The following is an 18780-nucleotide window of genomic DNA, read 5'->3' as shown; positions in this document are numbered from 1 at the left end:
ACAAAGGAGGAGGCTGGTCTTGCAATTGCTCGGTTCAGAGAGCCCAGGCCATAAACCCCAAAATTCTGCCCAAGGACGCCTGCGGGTCAGCTTGCCCAACGCCTCCTGTGCCTCACGGGAGACAGGAGGGGCCCTGCTCCCCCGCCGTGGTCCTGCCAGGTAGTCACCCATCCGTCGCAACTCTTTACCCGGGTCGTGGAAGACCACTTCGCCTCAGGATCGGCGGACACACTGCCCACAAAGGCACCTTGTGGCCCTGGGAGCCTCGCCCGAGCCAGCGTAGTCGCACGGTTCCAAGTCCCGCCGGGCGATCCCGTCCGTCCCCCGAGACCCGGGAGGGAGCCCCACTGCGGGCGACCCCGCCGCTGCCTACCTCCGGGTCCTCGGCTCGCCGGGGACACGGCCCATACTCCTCCAGCTGAGACGCTCGTTTGTCACCTGGCCTTCCTGGGAGGCATGATGTTTTTTGCATCCTGAGGCGTGTCCCAGAAGGGTGCGTCCTGCGCGCGCCCACGGGGCAGGGGGCTGGCCTGGGCGCGCCCTGCAGGGGCGACCCGCTACAGGACAGGCCGGGCGGCAGGTCCCAGACCCTCCCACCCCAACACCACGCAGTGGGCGGTGGGAAGAGTGGTACTGGGTGGGCTGTGTGACCCGAAGTCCAGTGGGCTCCCAGCTGGTGTAGACGCCAGTGTGGAAAGACCTGCCTGCGGCTCGCTTGGTGGTCCACAGGCTTCACCGCGGGAAACGGAGGGGCGCGACCAGTCACCTCCGAGGTCCTCAAGGCTCTGAGCTGGGACGCCCTGGAGATCAGCCTAAGGTGTGAGGAGGCGGTGCCATCGAAGGCACGTATCCTGGGCAGGCCGCTCTCTCCGTGCTTCCTCCCTCAGGTTTTCAGTGGTTGTGTCTGGCTTTGCTGGCCCTTATATCTCGGCATGGCCAACAATCCGAGGACAAAACACAGTTTTATGCAATCAACAGATATTGGTTACATGATCAGATAGTGATACAGAAGTATATTCTGGAAATTTTGCAAGGCCTGATCTACCAGGTATCTGCCATCTCTCTGGTGGTTTATTTTTGCAGTGCTGGAGGTGGAGCCCAGGCCCCGCCTACCTGCTAGGCAAGTGCTTTGCCATAGAGCTACACCTCCAGCCCTGGAGCTAGTTCTTTAAAAGTCCCAGCCTAGCCGGGGTGTGGTGGCAGTCACCTGTAATTCCAGTGACTCCGGAAGCTGAAGCAAGAGGATTACAAGTTTGAGGCAGCCTCAGTAACTTAACAAGACCCTGTCCCAAAATAAAAAATAAAAAGAACTGGGGATACAGTGTGATAGTAGAAAGGGTTCAATCTCTAGTATCCCCACCACCAAAAAAAAAAAAAAAAAAGTTCCAGCCTGTGTTTACCTTCCCCAGGGGGGAACAGGAAAGCAAAGTTGGCTGAGTGGATGAATATGACCATAACTCAGAGTGAGAACCAGCTGGCCTCCAGAGAGAGAGAGAATATGGAACAAGCTGCTGGGCTTTCCAAGAGAAAGGAAGCCCTTTCCTGAGGTTCTGCCCAGAACAGGACAGCGAACCCCTTGCAATGCCTTCTGGCTCAAATTGGTGTTCTAAAGATAGTTCTAGATGGCATAGTGCTTGCCACTTTCTCTCTCTCTCTCTCTCTCTCATCAAACTGGTGCTTTGCGTATAATTTAGTTGTGAAAGTTAAAACATGGCTGACATGGTGGCACAAGCCTGTTATCCCAGCAGCTCAGGAGGCTGAGGCAGGAGGATTGTGAAGCCAGCCTCAGCAACTTAGTGAGACCCTATCTCTAAATAAAATATAAAATAAGGGCTGGGGATTTTGTTCAGTGGGTAAGCAACCCTGGGTTCAATCCCTGGTACCAAAACAAAAAAGCAACTTAAAGCCAGGCACAATGGCCATGCCTGTAATCCCATCAGCTCAGGAGGCTGAGGCAAGAGGATCACAAATTCAAAGCCAGCCTCAGCAACAGCAAGGTGCTAAGCAACTCAGTGAGACCTTGTCTCTAAATTAAAAATAAAAATAGGGGGCTGGGGTTGTGGCTCAGAGGTAAAGCTCTCACCTACCGTGTGTGAAGCACTGGGTTCCATCCTCAGCACCACATAAAAAATAAAATAAAGATATTGTGTCCACTTATAACTAAAAAATAATATTTAAAAAATAAAAATAAAAATAGGGCGGGGATGTGGCTCAGTGGGTGAGTTTAATCCCTGGTACCAAAAATAAATTAATTAATTAATTAATTAAAAAGTGTTTCCATTCTGCATTCACTTATGAATCGTCTCCAAGTACTGCAATACTAAAATACTATGCACATTATGAAAGAGACACAAATGAATACTTTAAAGGGTATTGATGAGTGTAGGGCTGGAGTTGTAGCTCCGTGGTAGGGCACCTGCCCAGCATGTGTGAGGCACTGGGTTCGATCCTCATCATCACATTAAAAAAAAAAAAAGATATTGTGTCTGTCTACAATTTAAAAAATTTTAAAAATTAAAATGAATGTAAATATCCAATATTCTCATTGTGTACCCAGAGAGACTGCCACATGGTGTGCTCTCTGGAGACCTAGGAAATCTAGGCTTCACAGGCTAGGTACCTGAAGGTGGAGGCAGCCATTGGGCATCGCTTTCCTATGGCCATTGGCACAACTACCTGCCCAACAGATCTTGACTTCAGTGTGATCTTTGTTCTCTTCTATGACAGGAGCACTAGCTCCCTCAAAGCCTTGTCTGAGATGAGAGCTTTGTTCTAGGGGACTATGGGATTAACTGTCTTGCCATGGCATGGCATGGGCTGCTGGTGTCCTGTCCCTTATTACTAGCTGGAGTTCCACAGTCCTCTGGCCACTTACCAGCCTGAGAGTCCTCCTACTTCCTTCAGGCCTTCTTACTTCATTCACTCCTGGTGCTGTTTTGGTTTTAATTAAAGTTCTCAGTTTTAAACCACAGAAACTAAATCTGGCAACTCTAAGTAGAAAGAAATGAGTTTTGTGGGAAATACTTGTTAGTTCCCAGGAGCTCTGGAAGGGGAGGGGAATCAGTTCTAGAGAGGTCACACAGTAGAACTGACTGGTGAAGACCCTACTGCCTCTGCTGGGCACATCAGCAGCTGTAGTACCAAGTTGGGCCTGGAGCTGTCTGAAGGAGCTAAGCCACGTTCCCAGGCCGTAGCTGCAAGGAAGACTGGGAAAGCAAAGCAGAAAGGGCATTTTCAGCTTCTTTCAGGAGAGACAGGCTCTGTTTGGGAATACCACTGAACAGGAAGAGGGCTGGGATATGAGGTAGCTCAAAGAATGACCCATATTCATTGCAAAAAGCCCCTGGTACATCCAGGATTTAGGGCCACAGTGCTAGTGTTAGCAGCCTGCCCTCTGCCCCGACCCACCCACCACTATACACATACATAGCCAAGGACTCACCGGCCATTGGATTCTGTGCAGCTTGAAGTGAGTAATAGTATAGCCCTATGCAAAGGCTTTGCTTGTAGCTGAGCCCTCTGAGTGTTTGCAATAAATTATCTAATTTCTTGGAACAGTAGAGCAGTTGTGAGGCAGGGAGCTCATGACTGCTGTCTACTTGCTGTCCATGTGGCCCTGGACAAATCCATTAACCTCAACCTTAAGGTTGCTGTGGAGTGTTCAATGAAACAATGGATGTGAAGTTAATAGCACAATGCATAGGAAAAAATAGGGATTCCCTGGGCACCTGTGTGTGCGCCTGTAATCCCAGCTCCTCCATGGCATGTGCCATAGCACCTAGCTACTCACAGTCTTTAATACTGAAGATGACAAAATTACCCTTTCTATTCTTCCTGGGGGCACTACGAAAATAAGTTGATGGGCCAGGTTTGTGGCTCAGTGGTAGAGCGCTCACCTAGCATGCGTGAGGCCCTGGGTTTCGATCTCCGGCACCACATAAAAATAAAACAAATAAAATAAAGGTTTAAAAAAAGAAAATTAAATTTTAAAAAATAAGTTGACTACTTTCTGTGCATCTGATGAATTCAAAGTGGGCATATCTGGGAGTCAACTCAGTAAACTCCAGGGAGACCAGTGTTTGTTCTGCTTTTCTCATTTTTCCTTGTTCTTGTCCTTATCTTGGTTTGGCCTCTCATTTTTGTTCTTTTGCTTTCTTCACACCTCACTGCTGACCTCCTGTGTCTTTGAGTCAACTTCTGTCATTCATCTTGTTTCCAATTCATTAACAGTCCTACCTACCACTTCTATACAGTCAAATGTGCATAGCCGTGGGAATGCAAGAGGGTGTGGCTCTTAGGATTCTTCTAGGGGGGCTTTATGAGCAGTGAATATGGAACAAATACCTCCAGCCCACTTCCAGATGTGTGGCATCTGTAAAAGTTTATTTATTTAGCAGATATCAATTGAGGACCTACTACATGCCTGGCCTTGACCTAGCAGAGGGGATACAGCATTACTAGCATTCTTCATCTTCCGCCCTGGTGTGGATCTGTCTTTTCCAGTGGAGGATGGTGAAAAAGAGGAGCCAGGAGATGAATGGCCTGAGGGTCCACTCATGAGGTGACATTCCCATAGTGGAGCACAAATGGCTACATCACCTGACTTCTTGGTCCTCCCTTGAACCAGCTTCAGCTGACATTTTACTTCAGACCCAAACATCTCTTTGATGTAGTTGAGAAAAAAAATGCAGGAAACAACTGCCTGGCAACTGGGGCCAGCCCACGGCTGCCTAGAGTAGGCTGTTGGACCTTTACACACGCCACCATTTTAATTTGCTTGACTTTCTTGGGACCTAAAAATGTGCTTCTTGCATTTGTTCTGTTTCCAACAGAGTTGCAAATGTCTCTGTTCCTAGGTCACTCTTTGGGGCTGAGTGAGTTTTGCCATTGGCTATTGGACACTGACTGATGTGGAGTTATGATGATGGAGAAGAGCATAGGTGAACACTAGGGTTTCTGGAAAGATTCCTTGCCTGGGAATCAAGAAGTGTGGATCAAGAAGTGTGGACTATGAACCCATTTCTGCCTCCCTGGACCCCTGTTTATTTGTCTGAGAAATGGGAAAAAAAGATCTTGGTTCTTCCTACCTCCCAGGGTTCTTGTTCAAAATGTGAAAAGACTTTGAAAAGGATAAGCCATGCTACACCACCCTAGTAAGGGACTACTTCTGTTTGTCCTGAGATAGGATTGAGAAGAGAAAGATGTCAATTAGAGGGCAGGCCCCAAGAAAGGACAGACTCCTCTCTGTGGTGTGGTTCACACTGCAGAGCTCTCTGGGGAATCGGGCTGCAGGTGGAATTTAGCTGAGATCCAGTAGGTCAGTGTTGGGGTGGATGTTCCTCAAGCTGGCTAGTTGTGCAGAACTGGAGCTTCCGCTAGGAAAGACTTGGCATCCTAACATGCTCCTTGTTAAATTCATGGGGTCTCTGGTTTCAAGAATGAAGTGAAATTCACAAGAGGTAAACTGTGGAACTAACCTAGATGCCCTTCAATAGATGAATGAATAAAGAAACTGTGATACATATACACAATGGAATATTACTCAGCTTTAAAAGAGTAAAATTATGACATTTGCAGGGAAATAGATGCAGTTAGAGAATATTATGCTAAGCAAAGTAAGCCAATTCCCCCAAAACAAAGGCCGAATGTTCTCCCTGATAAATGGATGCTGATCCATATTGTGGGGGGAGACAATGAGAAGAATGGAGGAACTTTGATTGGGCAAAGGGGAGGGAGAGGAGGAGAGGGGACATGGGGGTAGGAAAGATGGTGGAATGAGATGGACATCATTACCTTAGGTACATGTATGACTGCACATATGGTACAACTCTAAATCGTATACTACCAGAGAAATGAAAAGCTGTGTTCCATTTGTGTACAATGAACTGAAATGCATCCTGCTGTCATGTGGAACTAAGGAGAACAAGAACAACAACAAAAGAATGATGTGAGCCAGGTGTGGTGGAGCTTGCCTGAAATCCCAGGGGCTCGGGAGGCTGAGACAGGAAGATCAAAAGTTCAAAGTCAGCCTCAGCAATTTAGCGAGACCCTGTCTCTAAATAAAAAATAAAACAGGCTGGGGATATGGCTCAGTGGTTAAGTGCCCCTGAGTTCAATACCCAGTACAAAAAAAGAAAATGAAAAAGCAAATGAGTGAGGAGAGGAGACCACAGAGGGCTCTGGGTGAGCACTGGGTGGGGAAGAAGTTTGAATGCACTTCCTGGACTCTGCTTTTCCTACTCTGTCTTTGGAGGTGAATGCTACAGAGCCAAAGCAGCTCTAGGACTTGCAGTTCTTCCCTCAATCTCTGCTTCTGTGCGTTGGGCAGGGACAAGGAGATTCAAACGTAGTTCCAGACAGCCTCCTCTGAATGTTGGATTCTGGAAGTGAAGAGGAAGGTACGTTGGTGGTACAGATAGTTCTACAAACAATGTCACACATGCAGAAGGACAGAAGGCTGGTAGAGGGTGCTGGCTGGGGCACAGCTTCATCCTGTCAACATCCATTCCAAATTTGCTCTGAGCATCCAGAATGTCTTGGAGAAAAGAGGTCAGTAGCTGCCTTAGAACCCACCAGGGTTGTCCCTCCTGCACCCAGGAGAAGGCTTGAGAAAGACTCTCACCTGGTTGGCCCAAAAGCCTCTTGTCCCAAATATGAGGCTTGGGTCTCCCTGTCCTGAGCACTTAAAAAAAAAAAAAAAAAAACCTCTCCTAGGGATGATGAAACAGAATCCAGGCTCTATAACCTGATCACTCGGCAGAATATTTGCTGAGCTCTGTGTGTGAGGTCCTGTGCTAGAGTGGAAGATCGGAAGGTGATTGATATGTTGCTGTATTTGCCCACTGAAACTTCAGGTCAACCTTTGTTCTTTTTTTTTTTTTTTTTAAGAGAGAGAGAAAGAATTTTTTAATATTTATTTATTTTTTAGTTTTCGGCGGACACAACATCTTTGTTTGTATGTGGTGCTGAGGATCGAACCCAGGCCGCCTACATGCCAGGCGAGCGCGCTACCGCTTGAGCCACATCCCCAGCCCCTCAGGTCAACCTTTGGTTGAGGCTGAGGCATAGGCCCAGCTATGTGATTTGTAGGATCTGATACAGAATGAAAATTCAAGTTCAAAAATTATTAAGAATTTCAAGATGGCAACAGCAGAGCATATAGTAAGCATAAGGTCCTTCTGAATGAGGACCCCATGTGACTGCACAGCTTGCACACCTGCAAAGCCCTCCCTGCATTTGGAAATATGGGAATGAGGTCCTCCCTGTTGTTGCCGTCACTGCATATCAAGGGGGCTGGGGCAGAGGAGCCCCTTGGGGCTGGAGGGTCCTGACTCATGGTTGTCCATGGTTCTACTAGCAATCAGCAGGTTCCTTGCCCCAGATATGACCTCAAACATTGCTGCAGAAACCCATTCCCTAAGTAATATTATGGCCAGCCAGCTGCCTACTGAGTCACAAGAGAATCTGGGGCTGATCATAGGCCAAGCACACCCTCCAGGCCTCTCTGTCCAGATGGGAAGGGGGAATCCAGGGTCCTCAGCACCCTCCTCCCAAGGCTGCCCAAATTCCTTGCTTCAGCTTACACTCAGTCCATTGAACTCAGCCAGCCCCACACAAGTCCCAGGGGGAGCCTTACCCGACCCTTCTAAGTGGATGTGGCCCATTGGCCAGCAACACCGAGAGCCAGTGCAATGGCCCTCAGGGATCCCTGCTCCCTGCTTCCTTGGGTCCAAGGCATCCATTAGGAAGTTGCCTGAAGAATTTAGGACTCCTTTGTATTTTCTTCTCCTTCTCCTTTTTCTTCTTCTCCTCTCCTTCTCCTTCTTCTTCTTCTTGTACTGGGGATTGAACCCAGGGGGTACTTTACTGCTGAGCCAAATCCCCAGCCCTTTAATTTTTTTTTTTTTTGAGACAAGGTCTTGCTAAATTGCTAGGGCCTCACTAAGTTGCTGAGGCTGGCTTTGAACTTGCCATTCTCTTACCTCAGACTCCCATGTCACTGGGATTACAGGCATCTACCATAACACCCAGCTATATTTTCTTCTTAAATACTTAAATGTATCCTGCTACAATTTAGCTGACACACTCAATTGGCAACCATAAAATACTACATAAACCTCTTTTTTAAAAAATGTTGGGGAGGGGGGCTGGAGTTGTAGCTCAACGGTAGAGCCCTTGCTTGGCATGTGTGAAGCACTGGGTTCAGCCCTCAGCACCACATAAGAATAGATAAATAAAATAAAAGTATTATGTCCCTCTATAACTAAAAAGAAATATTTTTTAAAAATTAGAATTTCAAATCTGTTAAATTAACTTTAGTAGAATTTCATAAAGATTACTGGCCCCTCTAATACCGGGACTTCCTCTTCCCATGAGCATTCAAGTTCCAGAGCTCATCCCAAGCTGGGTACCTGGTGAGCCTTCCACATCTTGTGCTGGGCCCCCTGCCTTTCTGTGATGCTTTTGAGTTCAAGGTAAGCCATCTGGGTTTGGGGCTGGGAAATTTGTTTGTCTGAGGGCAACACTTTTGTGAATTTGAGACTTGCTTGTCACTCTGAGCCACTCTGGCTCTTTCAGTGACAGCTGGCAAGGGGCTTAGCACAGAGGCAGGTGTGGGGCGTGGGCCCGGCCGCGAGCAGGCAGTGCACAGGCAGCCAGGCAGACAGAGGGGCCATATCCTGGGCCGGCAGCGGGAGGACTCTTAAGAATTATCCCAGACCAGGGCTGAGTGTCTCCTCAGAGGACACAAGGATCACAGGCAAACCCTCTCCTGCCTTTTGACAGGACCACTCCCAGGTATGGGAACTGAGCAATGGGGTCAATTGGCTGTGGGTGTGGGTTTGAAGGAAGCAATCGCTTTATTTTCCCAAACTCTGGAAGTTTCTAACTATTTTTGTTTTAAAGTGTGCCCAAGAGCCTGTCTCTTTGTCTAGGGGCACCTCTAGGATAAACTCCTGGGGCCTGATGCCAGGCCTGGGTAGGGGGTCTGGGTCCCTTGGAGGCCAGGCCAGGCTGCCCACTGACGGGCCGGATCTCGGCCTTCCCTCCAGAGCTGAAGAGCAGGGCCCTGTGCGCAGGTGCTCCCACTCCCCTCCCACTGCACCCCTTCATCCCTTCACCTCTGCCCCACTCTCCTGCTCTCTCTTTAGATTTGGACATGGCTCGAGAGCCCAGGCCCGGTCCTGCCCGGTCAAGCCAGAAGAGGCAGCTGGGAACCGCCATCTTCTGGTGAGTCTGTCCCTTGGCCAGCTGAGGAGGGAGAATGGTTGCTGGCTTGTTTGGGTTCTCCTGGGACAGGACAAGAACTCCAAGTGGGTCCGTCAGTACACTGCCCACTCCATGCTCAGGCTGCTCATTCTGGCGAGAAGTTTCCTTGTCCCTCGCCTCAGGAAACTGACCCAGCACTTTCCAGTACTTTTGTAGCCAACGAACCGGGTCACCATCTTGCTGGTGTCCCTTCTCTGTTCTGGAGCCAGGCCTGGGTCCTCTGAGGGGAACCTTCTCACCTCGACCTGTGGGAGTTGAGGGCTTTTTCCAGGTATAGACACTGAGAAGTAGTAAATGGGAACCTCTCTGGATGACACCTTGCCCCTCACTTGGGAAACTTAAAGCAATATATATATATATATATTTTTTTTTTTTCTGGTGCGGGAATCAAATGCAGCCAGCACTTCCCACATGCTTGGTGAGTGTGTTCTATCACTGAGCTCCCTGCAGCCCTTAAAGCAATTTTTATACTCTTTAAACATTTTCATAAAGGAACTCGCCAACGTTTTCTAGCAAACACGCCATTTTCACTGGTGTGAGGAGGGTATATTGAACCCCCATTGGCCTCTCTGTCTCCTTAACTGGGCATTTGCAATGGCTGCAGTCAGCTTCTGGCCTTGATGTGGCACTTGGGAGATTTCGGCTTTGCTCTGAGGACAGGTGATTGTTGCTAGGAACAGCGCAGCTGCAAACACCCCGGTACTATGGTTCCAGTTACTTTTGGCATTCATTTCTGCTCATCTCCCCAGAAGTGGGGTGGCAGGGCTGGGCGTGGGCTGCTCTGAGATGCCTCTGTACCTCCAGGTTGACCTCAAGAGGAATTAGGCCAAATCTCTCCCTGCTAGCAGCAGTCTGAGTCTGTGTCACCTGCAGTGTAACCGTGTGAGCAGCTTCTCACTGTTCTTGTTTTGGGGGCTGCAGAGTAGAGGTGTACTTCTGTTTTGTTTTTAACCTTACATTCTTTGGTGATGTAGATCTGTAAATGCTGTGTGTTGGTTTGTGAGCAAGACTCTCAACTAGGGGAGTCTGTTGATAAGACTTTATAATCTTCTGTCTGATGGAAGAGTGGTTCTCCTAGTTATCACATGTGATGTATTTTGTTATTTTACTTTATTTTATTTATTTTTTTTTGTTGTTGTTCTGGAGATTGAACCCACAGGCCCTGTGCAACAGAGCCACATCCCCAGCCCTTTTTATTTTTATTTTTAAATGTGAGACAGTGGGGGCTGGGGTTGTGGCTCAGTGGTAGAGCACTCGACTCACACATACAAGACCCTGGGTTCAATCATCAGCACCACATAAAAATGAATAACTAAAATGTATTGTGTCCAACTACAACTAAAAAATAAATATTAAAAAAAAAAAGTGAGACAGGGTCTCGCTAAGTTACTGAGGCTGACCTTCAATTTTCGATCCTCCTGTTTCAGCCTCCTGAGTACTGAGTAGCTGGGATTACAGGCATGAACCACTGTTCCTGGCTCACACCAGTTTTTTTTTTTTTGAACTGGGGATTGAACCCAGGGGCTTTTAACTACTGAGCCACACCCCTGGCCCTATTTTGTACTTTATTTAGAGACAAGGTCTCACTAAATTGATTAGGGCCTCACTGCATTGCTGAGAGTGGCTTTGAACTTGTGATCCTCCAACCTCAGCCTCAGAGCCACTGGGATTACAGGCGTGCACTGCACCTGCCATCATGACCATTTCTTTCTTTCTTTCTTTTTTTTTTTTTTTTTTTTTTGTGGTACCAGGGATTGAACTCAGGAGCACTTGACCACTGAGCCACATCCCTAGCCCTATTTTGAATTTTATTTAGAGACAGGGTCTCACTGAGTTGCTTAGAACCTCGCTTTTGCTGAGGCTGCCTTTGAACTCCCAATCCTCCTGCCTCAGCCTCCTGAGCTGCTGGGATTACAGGTGTGCACCACCATGCCCGTTTATGACCATTTTTTGAGGCTGTCTGATGGAAGATTAGTGGCTCCTCAGTTTTTCAGTTCCAGTTTCATATTTTCTGCTCCAACTCCTCTCGCAGCCGACTTGGATCCATTTCCCACCCTGGGTCACTTTGGGGTGGTAGTGGGGGCGGGAGACTAGAAGCCATGGGGAGTGAGTGATCCTGCCTGTCCTAAAGGGACTCGGTCTTCATTTCGAGGGGCCTCTGGGCTTTCAAGACCTGAGGCAGAGGTGGACAGAGGTGTCCTCCTTAAGGCCTCATTGTGCCCAGGGACTCCGGTGAGAGCAACCCAGTGCTACCCCAGGTGCTGCTTGAGGGCCCCTCCATGAGTACTTACTGGGGGATTTCAGATCACATTTTCCAACCTGAAAAATGGAATTTGTCAAGCGCAGGGAAAGTTGTGGTATGAAGGACTGACCCACACGGGTCCCTCTTGCTCCTCGGCCTGAGAACACGTGAGGAGGTGGCCTGACCACTGCCCCCACACAGCCATTCCGACTGTGTTTTCTCTCTTGTCGTTGGAAGGTCCAGGCTTGCAGACTGTAACCATTTCCAGACCAGAGGCAGCGGAGGCCGCTGCCCAGGTACAACCAGGACGCTCCCCTGGGGGAGAAATAGGCAGGGCCATCCGCCTGGGGAACGGGTCAGCGCTCGCAGAGGAAGCGGGAGTAGGGAGGCCCCCGGGAGGAGAGGGACCTCTCCCTGAAACAGGCTCCGCTGCACGAGCGCATGCGCCCAAACCCCGGCTTGTCTCAACTAGAGCAGTAGTTAGTAAAATTCTGTTCTTTCACAAGACTCATCCCCGGCTTAATACATTTTAAACGGTCATTTTGGAAAACAGGAGTAAGGTTAAGGAAGAAGTTAAAAACAACAAAAGGAAAAAAAAAAGGCAAGCTGTGCATTGGCCGGGAATCGAACCCGGGCCTCCCGCGTGGCAGGCGAGAATTCTACCACTGAACCACCAATGCTGTGCTGCGAGAGGAGCCAACATTGAGGCCCAGGTGGTCAAAGGCAGACGTCCTTTGAGATCGGGTGTCTGCCCAACTTTCTGGACTCCAGAAACTGGTCACCTGGAGCTCGGACCTGATCACAGCGCTCCTCCCATCCCAAACCCACAACACCTGGGGGAAGCGAGGAGGAGGAGGAGGAATCTGCGCCGGCCCTTAGGTCCTTTCTCTTCCTCCTCCTCCCATCCACCGGAATCGTCAGCAGCCCTGTGCTTCCCGCGCCTCCTGAATCCAGAAAACGGGGCGGGCTGCAGTTCTGGGGACCCTGAGGATGAAAGGGAAGGGCGGCCCCGCTCAGGGACCGCCCTAGGGAACCCCACACACCTGGCCTATCTTGGGCTGGCCCTGAGCGGTACCAGAAAGTTCTTCCAGAACTTATGCCCCTCTACACTATCCCCAATTCCTCACCTTCCCCAGGCCTAGCGCCATGGTACCTGAAGCTCCTGCCGGGTGTCCCCACAGACCCTTCCTGCCGAGGCAGAAGAGACCCAGTTGTCTCGCTGAACGAGTCCCCCACCCTCCTGGCACCTGCACCCCTGAGCAGGTGTGAGAAGGCTGAAGTCAGACAATGTGAGCTTTGGGTTCTTTCTGGAGCTTGTCCTTTTCCAAGGCCTGCAGCAAAGGGGCAGGTGGTCTGGCCACAGCTCTGTCCTTGCCTGCTGGCCCTGCATCCTGCCAATTGCCACAGGAGGATTAAAGACTCTCACACCCCCACAGTGGCTTTGAGCTCTGACTTAATTCTTCCTTTTCATCCTTTGCCAGATTAAGATCCAGAACATCAACAGTGCCCTGCTTAGGCAGAAAAGCCTTTGGAGGGCCAGACGCCTGAAGGCGATTGTCCCTTCCTGCCACCTGGAACCATTAGCTCCTCATCAGAGTGCATCCAGGGGAAAGCTGGTTTGCTGTGGTCTCTCAAAGTGACCTTGAGCAAGTCCCAGGGGGTTCTTCAGGTGGAGAATCCTGGGGCTCTAAGGAACAGCTGCGTTATTTCCACTTCCCCAAATTCAGTTAGGGACCAGGTAGAAATTCTGGCCCTAGACAGTGACCGCCGCCCTCCCCAACTTCCCATTTGTCTCTGCAGCAGCAGCAGTAACTACAACCTGAACTTTGAGCTGCACAGAGAAGAAGTCCCCTACAGGTGAGTGGGTCCTACTCCTGGGTCCTCTGGGGGAGATGATGGTGCTGATTGGCTTGACTTCTCCTCTCTCCTGTCCCTATAGAATGTATGAATACCAGAGGATCCCTCCACTCATCAGCCAGATGTCTTCCAAGATGAGAAGGACCCACTTGGGCATGGGAGTCAAGAACAGTTGCAGCCCCTACAAAGGTTCCAGGAATAACCACCTGTCCCCCAGGCAGATAAAGCGTAAGTAAGGGGACATAGATTTCTCCTGCAGAGCTTGGGAGGAACTGTATGGCTGTACCTACAATAAGAACAGGCCCCAGAGCCCTGGCAACGTTGCCCTCATCTACTGTGGCCTCTGTGCCCAGGAGTTGAGGTCCATCACTGGCCCTCTCCCAGCAGTCAGGACTGAGGAGCTGCGCTCCATCAGGGGGGAGCTGAGCCAGATCAAAGCCCAAGTGGACAGCCTGTTGGAGAGTCTGGAACACATGGACCAACAGAGGGACCATCCTGCAGGTCAGGCACCCAGGGTGGACCCCAGGCCATGCTCTCAGCCCCAGCTTTTCCTGCTTCTGAAGATGCCAGGATGCCCAGGGTTCCGCCTGGGGTTTTCCCTGTCTGCAGGCCTCCCTTCCCTGGAATGCACTTCCCGTCTATTCCCTCTGGCTATTCTTGTGACTGGAGGATGCTTGTGGCTTCTGGGTTGTTCTGTCACCCCCTCCTATTCAGCAGCTATCTGGAGCCTGAGCAGTATCCTGGCCCATCTGCTTCTTGCCCTCCCAAGCCCTAGATATCCTAAATCAATGCTGGACCCTGATGGGGTCAGCTGGAGCCTCCAAACTTGGCCATTGACTGGCAACTCTGCGCAGGGACAAAGGACATTGAAGAGCACAGGAACCCTGGTAGTGAGGGGTCTTCATGCAGAACTCTGGAGCCCCAGCAGGAGCCCAGGGACCAGAGGTTCCATCTGGAGGCAGACAGCTCCGAGGGAAGCACAGACACCCAGCAGGCAGTGAGTGATCTACCTCTCTTCTCCCCCTTGTATTTGGGTCCTTGTGGCCTTCAGAGCAAGGGAGGGACTTGGGTTTGTGCAGCACACAATAGTGGGGTAGGGGAAAGCATATGACTTCAACTTGAGAGGAGCCCAAGTAAAGGATGGGCCTGGCCCTGCATTTTATCCTCGCAGCTCTGGGCTTGGTCAGCTATGCTATACCAGGGACTACTGCCAAGCAGTTGGGCACTTGGATCTGTTGTGGGCTGAAATATCATCTCCATCTGGAAGGCAGGAGAGATTTGAGCTATAGACTATAGAGGAAATGTCACAAATATGTCCCATGGTCCCAGATCCCTTGCATAAGAACCAAATTCTGCCTTCTCCCTGGTCCTACTCCCCCAGGGCCTTTGAGCTGTCTGCATGGCACCAAGCTCCCTGGGAAGCTATGGTACAGTGACATTCCTGGCTGGAGAAGATGCCATTTTTTCAGTATTAAAGGTCCTGAATATTACAGGTTCTCCCACACTCTCTTCTACTATCGGTGGTCCTTAAGATGGGCCAAGCCCACACTGCCTCTTGGGCCCTTTTAGCAAGGCCAGTGCTGCCACGGAATTGGGCATAATGAGCTTCCTTCCTCCACCTCCTCAGTTCCACCCTTGGCCTTCTGAGCTTAGGAGAGCCTTCACTAATGCCTAGGACCTGAGAAAAGAATGGGTTAGAAGGAGAAAATGCTTTCTTTTGCCTGCTGGTTTTGAGTCCCCAGGTCTCAAGAAGCCTGAAGAGGGACTGAGAATATAGCTTAGTAATAGAGGATGTGCTTAACATGTGCAACTTCTGGGTCCAATTCCAGATGTACCCCACCTCCCCCTAGAGTTGCCCTGGAGTTGCTAAAGCTCCAAAGACACAGGGGTGGGGGGCAGGTAGCAAAGGGACTACATGTTGGCCCTTTTTCCTAGTTCTACTCTGCCTCCCTGTCTTACCAGCTACTTTTTTTTTTTTTTTTTTTTGAGAGAGAGAGGAGAGAAAGAGAGAGAATTTTTTTTTAATATTTATTTTTCAGTTTTCGGTGGACACAACATCTTTATTTTATTTTAGGTGGTGCTGAGGATCGAACTCAGCGCCCTGTGCATGCCAGGCAAGCACGTTACTGCTTGAGCCACATTCCCAGCCCCACTCTTTTATTTTTTAAAAATATATTTTAGGGGGCTGTGGTTGTGGCTCAGTGGTAGAGCGCTCACCTGGCATGCATGTGGCCTTGGGTTCAATCCTCAGCACCACACAAAAGAAAGAATAAACAAAGTTATTTTAAAAAATTAAAATAAACATATTGTGTCCACCTACAACTAAAAATAAATGTTTTTAAAAATATATTTTTTAGTTGTTGATGAACATTTATTTATTTGTACGTGGTGCCTAGAATCAAACCCAGCGCCTCACGCATGCTAGGCAAACACTCTACCACTGAGCCACAACCCCAGACCCATCATTTTATTTTTTTCTACAGATGAAGAATCAAGCACCCTACCAAGAGGGAAGCCAGTAGGTGGGAACCCTTCCAGGCTCATCAGTTTCATGCACCTTCTCGGTGGCTCTCTTCCTTGCCTGTTTTTCCGAAGGCCTCCTGGGTGTATCCAGGCAACCTGAGGCACCCATTCTGGGTAATGGAAGAAGAGGCACAGGTCAGGCAGGCCAGCTGAGTCTCCCCATAGTGGTGGGTTTAGCTTTGGAGAGGGTTTTCAGATGAGCTCCCGGACAGCCCAGCAGTAGCTCACCATTCTTATGAAGGTGAGGCTGTCTGAGAGGAGGCAGTTGACAGGGTACTGTATGGAGCAGCATCAGGCCTCCCTGGATGCAGATATGGCTCAGGTGCCACCTCCCCATGAGCCACAAGTCGCAGTACTATGGAGCACATGCACATGCAGCAGCCAGCCCAGCTTTCTCCAGCAAGTGTTGAAACACATGTGTGCCTCCAGTCTGACCCTAACCCCACCTAACCCCTTTTAGTTCCAGACTCCCCATCTACTCTATAAAGCCATGCTTCAGAATAGGGGTATAATTTTTGTGTCCAGCTTCATAGTTTCTTGCTAGTATGACACCACATATTTCAGGTTTGCCTCACAAAATGTATTACATCAGAAGGGAAACATTAAAATTTGTATATCTCCTTCCTGGTTGGAGATTCTTATTGTGGTCTCAACTTTATTCTGATCCTTGGGCTGTCCTAGGCAGTCAGGAGAGAGGCTGAACAGGTCCTTGAGACCCTCAAATTTCAAAGCTCATAACAAACTAGGGTAGAGGGGAAAAGGCTGTGCTGCCTCCCGAACAAGTCTCCTAGCTTCCTTTAATCCAGGTCTGAGTAGAGTGAAGACTCCACCTTCATGGTCAGTTAAGCTAGGACTGCCCTATAGAATAGCGGGGCTGTATCTGAAGGTGAGGCTGTCTGGCAAGAGGCATTTTATCTAGGAACTCTCACTCTTGGCAGTGCATCTGCCATCTCCCCAGGCCACACTGCTCAGGGTCTTGCTCCCAGGGGTACCAGATGAAGGCAGCCCAGGACCCCACTTCTCATCAGCAATGGAGGCCTCTGGTTATGCTGAGGAGATCTTGCTTCCATCCAAAGTACAATCCTTCCCAAACACCCAACCCTGATTTGTGTCTTATCTGGCTCTAAACCTGAGTAGGGGTGTACCCAGGGCCATTCAACTTTCCCTATTCTTATTACATTTCAGCAGCTGCCCCTACTCTGGTACTTAAAGAACCACACAGAAGACGTTTGTACGACATAAAAAAAAAAAGTTTTTTTTGCTATGTTTTAGCTTAGATATTGAGGCACTGCCCCCTTGTTCATCCTCTTAAGAGTAGCCCAGTTATATTGGAAAGAGTCAATAGCTGGCCTATATAGGGTTCATCTCTTAAAAGGCCATAGCTCCAGATCTCATTTTTCAGATAAGTCCAGCTTAAGTCCTTTTCAACTTGGGAGTAAGGCTGCTTCCATAGGTTTCTTCAGTTGGATCGTAGTAACTGGGTGCCAGCTCAAGTAGAAAGTCCCTTTAATAGAACAGTTTGTAAAAAAGTCATTCAAACATAGCTGTCCAGTGCATCGGTTCGTGTGTGTATGCCTCGACCTCCTCTCCTGTGCTCCAGATTCTTAGCTGGGTGGAGGCAGGAGACCGACCGCACAGGTCCTTTAAGGACAGCAACAGCAGCAGCAGCAGCAGCACTCCATTTGTTGATGCTCAGGCTTGGAACTCAGGACGCGGAGGCCGCTCCCCTCCGGCGGGCTGCCCGCACTAGGCACTGCTGTAATACGGGGTAGAGGCGCTGGCAGCCTTCGAGGCCCAAGCGCAAGGCCTCGGCCCAGCTCTCGGTCTGGCCGCCCTCCCCGCTGCCCAGCAGCCCGGCCACCTGATTGAGCACCGGCATAAGCGCCACGGTGAAACCGGCGGCGGCGCGCTCCTCCTCGAGCCGCGTGGGGTCCAGCAGCCAGGTGGGCGCGGGTCCCGGCGAGAGACTCAGGCCACAGCCCACCACTAGGTCGTACATCTCAATTCCCGCGTCGGCCAGGGCAAGCGCCGCGGCCGTGAGCGCGGCGGCCAGCGCCGAGCCGCCGTCCTCCAGCAGCAGCGCCGACACCTCGAGCTGCGCGCGCGGATAGCGCCCCAGGCGCACAGCCGGCTCCAGCGCCTCCTGCAGCGCCAGGGCCAACTCGCGCTCCTCGCCGCCGCCCGGGGGCGCGCGGCGTCTGCGGCCCGAGAAGGGTGCGCGGCGAAAGTCGCAGAGCAGGCGACCGCGCAGCGCGGCCGGGGCCTCGCCGCCCGCTCCAGCAGGGCCACTGCCGCGCTCGCCGCCCTCGGCCTGGCGCGGGCCAGACACGGCGCACAGCACCTTGGTACCGCCCGCCTCCAGGTAGGCCGACCCCTTGGCCTGGCTCAGAAGCCCGGCGCGAGCGTACACAGGCCGCAGCCGTGTTGGGTCGCGGGGGGCAGGCGGCTCGTCCTCGTCCGCCGCGTACAGTTGAGGTGGTTGGGACTCCTCGGGCCCGCGGATGCGACGGTGGTCTCCTGGCATGGCAGCACCCGGAGTACGAGCCGCTTCCGCCCCCAGCCCTGCCTCGCGCGCGGCTCTTCCGCCAGCTTAAAGACGCGCGCCCGGGTGAGGGCTGTCGGGATAGCAGCAGGCGGGGAGCCCACACTGCCCCTTGCCGGCCTGGAGGAAGAACAGCGAGCGCCACCGCTTGCAAGGGACAAGGAAGCCCAGGCCTGCCAGGCCTGCAAGGCCGAATCCAGCTGATCGCGTCTCCCAGGCCAGGATGTTAATCTTCTTTTCCTGTGAAGGTTGCAGTTATCTTAATTTTGCACGTGTGCAACTCTTCTATGGATTTGTCCAAGGCAAGGACTTTTTGTTTCTGAATTCCTATACTCCGGGCCCTAGTTGA

General features: G+C 50.7%; 1 protein-coding gene and 1 non-coding gene across 2 annotated transcripts; both read right to left on the bottom strand.

Moving 5' to 3' along the window:
- Window positions 1-12118: 12118 nt before the first annotated feature.
- Window positions 12119-12189, bottom strand: Trnag-gcc (transfer RNA glycine (anticodon GCC)). Its single transcript has one exon. It is a non-coding gene; the product is annotated as a tRNA-Gly (tRNA).
- Window positions 12190-15416: 3227 nt separating this feature from the next.
- On the bottom strand, window positions 15417-18485 carry Exosc6 (exosome component 6). Its single transcript, XM_027933094.2, has one exon. It carries the CDS (start codon window positions 18411-18413, stop codon window positions 17595-17597), a length of 819 nt encoding a protein of 272 aa, XP_027788895.1. The 5' UTR covers window positions 18414-18485; the 3' UTR covers window positions 15417-17594.
- Between the last annotated feature and the right edge of the window lie 295 nt (window positions 18486-18780).

This window comes from Marmota flaviventris, chromosome 18 (assembly GCF_047511675.1).
Source record: "Marmota flaviventris isolate mMarFla1 chromosome 18, mMarFla1.hap1, whole genome shotgun sequence".
In the NCBI taxonomy this organism is placed as follows: Eukaryota; Metazoa; Chordata; class Mammalia; order Rodentia; family Sciuridae; genus Marmota; species Marmota flaviventris.
This window is presented reverse-complemented; position numbering and strand designations above follow the sequence as displayed.